Source organism: Nerophis ophidion, linkage group LG20 (genome assembly GCF_033978795.1).
Source record: "Nerophis ophidion isolate RoL-2023_Sa linkage group LG20, RoL_Noph_v1.0, whole genome shotgun sequence".
Classification (NCBI taxonomy): Eukaryota; Metazoa; Chordata; class Actinopteri; order Syngnathiformes; family Syngnathidae; genus Nerophis; species Nerophis ophidion.
In genome coordinates this window covers 44173261-44183882 of record NC_084630.1, presented here as the reverse complement: position 1 = coordinate 44183882, position 10622 = coordinate 44173261, and the positions used below count along the sequence as shown (strand labels likewise).

General features: G+C 38.0%; 1 protein-coding gene across 2 annotated transcripts in view; it reads left to right on the top strand.

Moving 5' to 3' along the window:
• LOC133539190 (prostaglandin E2 receptor EP1 subtype-like) overlaps nt 1-10015 on the top strand; it is a 12412-nt gene extending 2397 nt beyond the window's left edge. The window contains exons 2-3 of one of the 2 annotated variants that reach the window (XM_061881332.1): nt 5495-6387; nt 9422-10015. In XM_061881332.1, coding sequence (XP_061737316.1) covers nt 5533-6387; nt 9422-9694 — 1128 coding nt within the window. In that variant the 5' untranslated portion in view covers nt 5495-5532 and the 3' untranslated portion in view covers nt 9695-10015. Of the gene's footprint in view, nt 1-5436; nt 6388-9421 lie in introns of those variants that run through there. The other variant, XM_061881333.1, reaches the window with a different exon arrangement.
• The last annotated feature ends 607 nt before the right edge of the window (nt 10016-10622 follow it).

Sequence of the window (10622 nt, the reverse complement as noted above, 5' to 3'; positions counted from 1 at the left end):
AAAAAATATTTGAGCAAAAACATCCATCCATCCATCCATTTTCTACCGCTTATTCCCTTTTGGGGTCGCGGGGGGCGCTGGCGCCTATCTCAGCTACAATCGGGCGGAAGGCGGGGTACACCCTGGACAAGTCGCCACCTCATCGCAGGTTGAGCAAAAACAAACAAACTAAAAAAATAAATAAAAATATTTACCAAAGATGATTGAAAAATGCCAAAAGTGCATCTTTTGGCTTTTCAGGCAAAGGTTTAGACACCCCCTGACCTAAAATCCCTTCCTTCCAACGTGTCCTCTCTTTCTCGAGCCTCTCCTACAGGACTAAGTGTTGCAAAAAGCCAAGGAAAAAGCAATACATGTAATTGAGTGAATCATTAAATGCTCACCGAATGATAATGTTGCTGTGCTGCGTTATTATACCATGCATGAGTGTGACTTTTGTTTTGAATCAGGTGTGGCAAAAAAAGGCGCAGAAAGCCAAAGCAAAAGGAAATGCATGCCCACAGGTAGTCCTGTATTGGGCCTCTCATTAATAATGTTGTTTTTTTGCATGAGGCACATTTTTTTCCAGGTATTAAAATGAAATACAGAAGCGTTCTTGGTATGTTGCACCAGAAGTAGGAATCAGCTAGTCATTAATATCGGACAATATTCGTGAAAAAGTGATCGCCCTTTTATGTGGATCACAAATGACGACACTCTATTTACTTTAGACAAGCTGGCAGCTAATTATATGTGGAGACACTCCCCTAAACTAATAACAATCACATCCATTTCAGCAAATGGATGTGATTGCAAATGGATGAAAATGGAAAAATAGTACTACAGATTATTTTATGGTAATTTTCTGGCCAGGTTTTTACAGTAAAATCTGACTTTTTTTTATATACAGTGTAGCCTTGCAGACATGCCATCAATGATTGTGCAGCTTGAAAGAGGTCAGTTTGACTATCAATCAATCAATGTTTACTTATATAGCCCTAAATCACTAGTGTCTCAAAGGGCTGCACAAACCACCACGACATCCTCGGTAGGCCCACATAAGGGCAAGGAAAACTCACACCCAGTGGGACGTCGGTGACAATGATGACTATGAGAACCTTGGAGAGGAGGAAAGCAATGGATGTCGAGCGGGTCTAACATGATACTGTGAAAGTTCAATCCACAATGGATCCAACACAGTCGCGAGAGTCCAGTCCAAAGAGGATCCAAGACACAGCAGCGAGAGTCCCGTTCACAGCGGAGCCAGCAGGAAACCATCCCAAGCGGAGGCGGACCAGCAGCGCAGAGATGTCCCCAGCCGATACACAGGCGAGCAGTACATGGTCACCAGATCGGACCGGACCCCCTCCACACGGGAGAGTGGGACATAGAAGAAAAAGAAAAGAAACGGCAGATCAACTGGTCTAAAAAGGGAGTCTATTTAAAGGCTAGAGTATACAAATGAGTTTTAAGGTGAGACTTAAATGCTTCTACTGAGGTGGCATCACGAACTGTTACCGGGAGGGCATTCCAGAGTACTGGAGCCCGAACGGAAAATGCTCTATAGCCCGCAGACTTTTTTTGGGCTTTGGGAATCACTAATAAGCCGGAGTCCTTTGAACGCAGATTTCTTGCCGGGACATATGGTACAATACAATCGGCAAGATAGGATGGAGCTAGACCGTGTAGTATTTTATACGTAAGTAGTAAAACCTTAAAGTCACATCTTAAGTGCACAGGAAGCCAGTGCAGGTGAGCCAGTACAGGTGTAATGTGATCAAACTTTCTTATGTGTTACATTTGCTAGCCACCCTTTGGCGGGCCAAACTAATTGACAGAACGGCCCGAATTCCGCTCGTGGGCCCCACTTTGGGCATCCTTGGGCTAGAAAGAGGATAATATAACAACTGTTGGTGTGTCATCATTGTCACAGTCAGTACACATGAAAGTGGAGGGTGGATGCATCCAAGGGTAGTTTATAGTCGATACTAGAGTGGTTACGTCAATATTTTTATACTTTATACTTTATATTTTATACAATATTTCAACATACTCTAGCCTTTAAATAGACTCCCTTTTTAGACCAGTTGATCTGCCGTTTCTTTTCTTTTTCTTCTATGTCCCACTCTCCCTTGTGGAGGGGGTCCGGTCCGATCCGGTGGCCATGTACTGCTTGCCTGTGTATCGGCTGGGGACATCTCTGCGCTGCTGATCCGCCTCCGCTTGGGATGGTTTCCTGCTGGCTCCGCTGTGAACGGGACTCTCGCTGCTGTGTTGGATCCGCTTTGGACTGGACTCTCGCGACTGTGTTGGATCCATTGTGGATTGAACTTTCACAGTATCATGTTAGACCCGCTCGACATCCATTGCTTTCCTCCTCTCCAAGGTTCTCATAGTCATCATTGTCACCGACGTCCCACTGGGTGTGAGTTTTCCTTGCCCTTATGTGGGCCTACCGAGGATGTCGTGGTGGTTTGTGCAGCCCTTTGAGACACTAGTGATTTAGGCCTATATAAGTAAACATTGATTGATTGATGATTTTTATTTTCTCAAAAGAATTGTTTTGTTGTTTCTAACATTCATCCCCAGCAGTTCACATAAAATGATTTATCAGGCTCAAATCACGAGACAAATTATTATTGCGGTATTTAAAGTAATTTGCTGTGAATATACAATTCATATTTTACAGTAATTTTCCCTGAATATTGACCATTTTACAGTAATTTACTATGAATTTACGAAGATGTTTACAGTAATTTGCTGTGAATAATGAAGGTTTTTACAGTAAGCTGCTGTGATTTTACAATTAATATTTTTACAGTAATGTTCTGTGGATTTACAATGAAAACTATTACAGTAATTTGCAATGAATAAACATTTTTTCCAGTAATTTACTGAGCATAGTGAATATTTTTACAGTAAATAATGAAGGTTTTTACAGTAATTTGGTGTGAATAATGAATATTTTTATAATAATTTGCTGTAAATAATCAATATTTTACAGTAATTTGTTGTAAATAGTGAATATTTTTACAGTAATTTACTGTAAAAAAATGAATATTTTTACAATAATTTACTGTGAATAATGAAGGTCTTTACAGTAATTTGATGTAAATAATGAAAGTTTTTACAATAATTTGCTGTAAATAATGAATATTTAACAGTAATTTGCTGTGAATAATTATTTTTTTCCAGTAATTTACTGTGAACAGTGAATATTTTTACAGTAATTTGTTGTGAATTATAAAGATTTTTACAGTAATTAGCTGCGAATAATGAATATTTACAATGACGATTTTTACAGTAATTTCCTGTAAAAAAAAGAATATTTTTACAGTAGTTTAATGTAAATAATGAATATTTTTACAGTACTTTGCTGTGACTAATGAAGGTTTTTACAGTAATTTGCTGTGAATAATGAAGATTTTTATAATAATTTGCTGTAAATCATGAATATTTTACAGTAATTTGCTTTGAAAAATTAATACTTTGACAGTTGCTGTGAATTTACAATGCATAGTTTTACAGTAATTTGTCGTGAGGAACGTATATTTTTACAGTAATTTGCTCTGAATGACGCATATTTTTACAGTTATTTGTTGTGAATAATGGTTTTTACAATAATTTGCTGTAAATACTGAATATTTTACTGTAATTTGCTGTGAATAATGAAGGCTTTTACAGTAATTTGCTGTGAACATTGAATAATTAACAGTAAGTTGCTGTGAATTTACAATAACGATTGTTACACTAATTTGCTATGAATAATCATTTTTTCCAGTAATTTACTGTGATAGTGAATATTTTTACAGTAATTTGTTGTGGACTATAAATATTTTTACAGTAATTAGCTGCGAATAATAAAGATTTTTACAGTAATTTGCTTTAAATAATATTTTTACAGTAGATTACTGTAAAAAATTTATATTTTTACAGTGATTTGTTGTGAATAATGAAGATTTTTATAATAATTTGCTGTAACTCATGAATATTTTACAGTAATTTGCTGTGAATAATGAATATTTTGACAGTAAGTTGCTGTGAATTTACAATGCATAGTTTTACAGTAATTTGCTCTGAGTAAAGAATATTTTTTTACAGTATTATGCTGTGAATATTAAAGATTTTTACAGCCATTTACTGTAAATGTACAATGAACATTTTTACAGTAATTTACTGTGAATAACAAAGATCTTTACAGTAATTTGCTGTGAAAAAATGTATATCTGTACAGTAATTTGCTGTGATTAATGAAGTTTTTACAGTAATTTGCAGTGAATAATGGTTTTATAATAATTTGCTGTAAAAAACGAATATTTTTACAGTAACTTGCTGTGAATTTGCAATGCAACGTTTTACAGTCTTTTGCTGTGAATAATGAATATTTGTACAGTAATTTGCTGTGAATAATGAACATTTTTACAGTAATTTACTGTGAATAACAAAGATCTTTACAGTAATTTGCTGTGAAAAAATGTATATCTGTACAGTAATTTGCTGTGACTAATGAATATTTGTACAGTAATTTGCTGTGAATAATGAACATTTTACAGTAATTTACTGTGAATAACAAAGATCTTTACAGTAATTTGCTGTGAAAAAATGTATATCTGTACAGTAATTTGCTGTGACTAAAGAATATTTGTACAGTAATTTGCTGTGACTAATGAATATTTGTACAGTAATTTGCTGTGACTAATGAATATTTGTACAGTAATTTGCTGTGAATAATGAACATTTTTACAGTAATTTACTGTGAATAACAAAGATCTTTACAGTAATTTGCTGTGAAAAAATGTATATCTGTACAGTAATTTGCTGTGACTAAAGAATATTTGTACAGTAATTTGCTGTGACTAATGAATATTTGTACAGTAATTTGCTGTGACTAATGAATATTTGAACAGTAATTTGCTGTGATTAATGAAGTTTTTACAGTAATTTGCAGTGAATAATGGTTTTATAATAATTTGCTGTAAAAAACGAATATTTTTACAGTAACTTGCTGTGAATTTGCAATGCAACGTTTTACAGTCTTTTGCTGTGAATAATGAATATTTGTACAGTAATTTGCTGTGAATAATGAACATTTTTACAGTAATTTACTGTGAATAATAAAGATCTTTACAGTAATTTGCTGTGACTAATGAATATTTGTACAGTAATTTGCTGTGAATAATGAACATTTTTACAGTAATTTACTGTGAATAACAAAGATCTTTACAGTAATTTGCTGTGAAAAAATGTATATCTGTACAGTAATTTGCTGTGACTAAAGAATATTTGTACAGTAATTTGCTGTGACTAATGAATATTTGTACAGTAATTTGCTGTGACTAATGAATATTTGTACAGTAATTTGCTGTGATTAATGAAGTTTTTACAGTAATTTGCAGTGAATAATGGTTTTATAATAATTTGCCGTGAATAATGAATATTTGTACAGTAATTTGCTGTGACTAATGAATATTTGTAGCGAGTGTAAAGTATATTCCATGATGTCTTCCTCCTGCAGCCACCAAGTATGGCCCACGTGAGCCTCGGAGTTGAGTCATGTTATCTCTGAGCCGCTGGAACTGTTCATCGTCGCCGCTCGTCCCTCACTTCTCCAATGTCAGCGTCGGCAGAGCGAAGGCCCGGGCGGCGCTGGAGGAGACGTCCCAGCACGCCAACCTCACCACGGGCGGCGTGATGGTGGTGGTGTTCCCCATGACTCTGGGCATCGTCTCCAACATGGTGGCTCTCTTCATCCTGGCCAACGCCTACTCTCTGCAGCGTCGACGCTCCAAAGCCACCTTCCTGCTGTTCGCCACCTCCCTGGTGGTGACCGACTTCATGGGTCATGTGATCCCGGGCACCCTGGTTCTGAGACTCTACCTTTCTGGAGGCGCAGGCCCTGAGGACTACAGGTCCTCGGACGGCCTGTGCCGGTTCCTGGGAGGCAGCATGGTGTTCTTCGGCCTGTGTCCGCTCTTCATGGGCTGTGCCATGGCGGCCGAGCGTTGCCTGGGCGTCACCAAGCCGCTGCTGCACTCCTCCTTGGTCACGGGCACCCGCACTAAAATGTGCCTGTGTGTCATCTGGCTGGCCGCGCTGTGTGTGGCCCTGTTGCCGTGGTTACAGCTGGGCTCCTACACCTACCAGGACCCGGGCACCTGGTGCTTCATTCAGGTTCTCAGCGACATTCAGCAGGCGGACGTGGCCTTCGTGGCGCTTTTCTCCGGGCTGGGCTTGGCCGCCCTCGCCGTGGCGGTGGTGTGCAACACCGTCAGCGGACTGACCCTGGTTCTGGCTCGCCTCAGGAGGAAGCCCGGCTCGCATCATTCGGCCAGGTCACATGATATAGAGATGGTGGTGCAGCTGGTGGGGATCACAGTCACCTCCTGTATCTGCTGGTGCCCTCTGCTGGTGAGTACCAGAAGATGCATAAGCTCTGCAACATACCAGCGTTGAGAACTAGACAGTGAATAGAACAGACTTAACCCTTTAAAGGCCTACTGAAAACCACGACTACCCACCACGCAGTCTGATAGTTTATATATCAATGATGAAATATTAACATTGCAACACATGCCAATACGGCCGCTTTAGTTTACTAAATTGCAATTTTACATTTCCCGGGAGTTTCGTCTTGAAAACGTCGTGTAATGATGACGTGTACGCAAGACGTCACGTTTTTTTTAGGAAATATGATCGCTGCACACACACAGCTAAAAGTTGCCTGCTTTAACCGCACAATTACACAGTATTTTGGAGATCTGTGTTGCTGAATCTTTTGCAATTTGTTCATTTAATAATGGAGACGTCAAAGAAGAATGCTGTTGGTGGAAAGCGGTGGATTGCAGCTGTCTTTAGCACCGAGACACAGCCGGTGTTTCTGTGTTTGTTGTGAAGCAGAGCGGTCAACCGAACATGTTTTCTCTACGTCAACCAGCATGTTTTTGAATGGGAAAATTGTGATATATTTCTTACCGGAGACATCATTGGATTATTCGTCGTCCTGCAGCAGCTGTCAAAAAAGGCAGTTGTGAGCTTGGCTCCTCAGCTTCTCTGTGAGACACTGCATGTTCACCGCAGCCATCCGACCTCGAGGTATGTCTTTACAATCTCACTAAAACAATATTAAAACAATAAGCAGATAAGGGATCTTCCAGAATTATCCTAGTAAATGTGTCTAATTACATCTGAAACACTCACACTGCCGCCGCCCGGAGCCGTCGCTTTTTTTTCTTTTTTTTTTCTAGTCCTTCACTATCAATATCCTAATTCACAAATCTTTCATCCTCGCTCAAATTAATGGGGAAATTGTCGCTTTCTCGGTCCGAATTGTTCTTACTGCTGGTGGCTCCCATTATAAACAATGTGAATATGTGTGGAGCCCTGCAACTCGTGACGTCATCGTCTGCGACTTCCGATAAAGGCCGGACTTTTCTATTAGCGACCAAAAGTTGCGGACTTCATCGTGGATGTTCTCTACTAAATCCTTTCAGCAAAAATATGGCAATATCGCGAAATGATGAAGTATGACACATAGAATGGACTTGCTATCCCCGTTTAAATAAGAAAATCTCATTTCAGTAGGCCTTTAAGCCTTTAAAGCAGGGGCCCTTAACTTTTTGACTCTTATTTTAATGACTATTTACATGGTAAATTGTCACTGAAGGCATCACAACTATGAATGAACAAATGTGGATTTAAAGTACTTAACAAAAAAAAAAAGGTGAAATAACTGAAAACATGTTTTGTATTGTAGTTTCTTCAAAATAGTCACCCTTTGCTCTGATTAGTGTGTTGCACACTCTTGGCATTCTCTCCATGAGCTTCAAGAGGTAGTCACCTGAAATGGTGTTCACTTCACAGGTGTCCCTTATCAGGGTTGATTAGTGGAATTTCTTGCTTTATCAATAGGGTTGGGACCATCAGTTGTGTTGTGAATATATATATATACATATATATATATATATATATGTATATGTGTGTATATATATGTAAATATATGTATATCTATGTGTATGTATATATGTATTATATGTATCTATATATATATATAATTATAACTTGCGCACTAATTGACTTAAAGAGCGCGCACTTACCGATGTCACGTTATTGATGGTAAAATTAATTTTTTGACAATGTGATTTGCCTGACGGGCTATGAGACACCAAGAATAACAAGTGCCACAAGATGGATTAGAAAGGACGGATTTAAAAAAAATTATAATTTTAAAAATGATATATTTTTTTTAACTTGAAACTTCCCGCTGGCCGGATTTGGGACATTGCTAGGCCCTATCTGGCCCGCGGGCCGTAGTTTGGAGACCCCTGCGTTAAAGCCTAATTGACTGAAAAATCCATTTATTTGAAGCTTTATTAATTTTTAAATGTTTTTTTTTTTGTTTTTTTTTTGCAAAAATCCATTTTAAAATAATTTGCACTAGAAATGTCCGACAATGGCTTTTATTACCGATATCCAATATTCCGATATTGTCCAACTCTTAATTACCGATACCGATATCAACCGATACAGATATATACAGTCGTGGAATTAACACATTATTATGCCTAATTTTGTTGTGATGCCCCGCTGGATGTATTAAATAATGGAACAAGATTTTCCAAAATAGATCAACTCAAGTTATGGAAAAAAATGCCAACATGGCATATTAATTATTGAAGTCACAAAGTGCCTTATTTTTTTTTAACATGCCTCAAAACAGCCGCTTGGAATTTGGGACATGCTCTTCCTGAGAGAGCGAGAGGAGGTTGAGGTGTGGGGGGGTGTATATTGTAGCATTCCGGAAGAATTAGTGCTGCAAAGGGTTCTGGGCATTTGTTCTGTTGTGATACGGTGCAGAAACGTGTTTGTCATTCTTGTTTGGTGTGGGTTCACAGTGTGGCGCATATTTGTAACAGTGTTAAAGTTGTTTATACAGCCACCCTCAGTGTGACCTGTATGGCTGTTGACCAAGTATACGTTGCATTCACTTGTGTGTGAAAAGCCGAAGATGATATGGGCCTGGGCCGGCACACAAAGACAGTACCTTTAAGGTTTATTGGCGCTCTGTACTTCTCCCTACGTCCGTGTACACAGCGGCATTTTAAAAAGTCATGAATGTTACTTTTTGAAACAGATACCGATTATTTCCGATATTACATTTTAAAGCATTTATCAAAGCGATAATATCGGCAGTCCGAAATTATCCGACATCTGAAGTAAAAATGCTTATTATAGGCCAACAATATAGAAAATATGCTGTGATGGACTGAAAATGATCGTAGATTGCGAAGGATGACGGTATCGCACCTTCATTACTGACTGAAGGATAATTGTGTAAAATATATGTAACTTTATATATGTGACACTGATTTATGCTTTTTTGGGAAGTTGTCATGGTAACCAATATCAAACAGTAGAACAAACGGCACATGTTTCATGCCTGCAGATCTTTGGCCTGACGTCCGCCATCCACTCCTACACAGGACCCATTGGAGAGCAGGACCTTCCCGGCTACAAAATGTTGATGGTGATGGGTGTGAGACTGGCCACGTGGAACCAGATTCTGGACCCTTGGGTGTACATCTTGCTGCGCCGCACCGTCCTACGAAAAATTTACCTCATTGCAAAATGCCAAGCCGGCCTGGGGGGGAACATTTTTGGCTGCTTGGACTCTGCATCTCCTCCCCAGTCAGAGAAGAATGAAGTCAACCAAGTCTAAGCTGGAAGGACCTCGTAAGAACTGGAATAGAAGTTCTAAAAGGAGGACTACAAGGGGACATTTCTGGGCTGGTCCACTTTGAAAATGTTATGCATACGAGGAAATATGTAGCGTTACTTTATTTTTCTTACCTTACAAATGGAAGCTAGCTAAAACTTTAAATGCTGTGATTTTGCACAAAACTTAATGGCTATTTTCAACAGTGGCACCTCGGTTTTGGTTCGTAAGCCGTCCCGAAAAAATTAACGAAAGGAAACAAAAACTGAATCATACAATTCTGCTGCATTCATCCAAAAATATAAACACATTGTATAGAAAATATTTTATATATTGTGTGAAATTATTTCTGACTACTTTCTCCACAAACACTAAAAAATTATAATAATAATACAGCAACTAGTGAATTAATTAGGCCCTAATCAAGCCTTAAGACAAACATGGAAATCCAAGTCCAAGTATTTTTGAAGATGCTCGTCTGCTACTGGTCTGTTTGGTACTGGTCTTGATCCAGCTCTGTCCTGGATCAAGAGCTATCTAGAAAATAGAAAACAATGTGTTCAGGTGGATAATACAATATCTGGATTTAAAAATATAGTTTGTGGAATTCCTCAGGGTTCTATAATTGGTCCTAAGTTATTTACAATTTTCATTAATGATTTTTGTGATGCATCAAGTTTCTTAACATTTTTTATGTTTGCTGATGATACAACTATCCTTTGTTCTGGAAAATCTTTTAATGAACTTTTGGTAAAAATAGAACAAGAAATGACTGGTTTGATATGAATAAATTATCACTTAATATTGCTAAAACTAAATTTATGATATTTGGTACCAAAACTGAGGTATCTAATGAAGTAAATATTAAAATAAATGGAGATCAAATTGAGCGTGTCTTTGATACTAAATTTTTGGGAGTTATAATTGATTA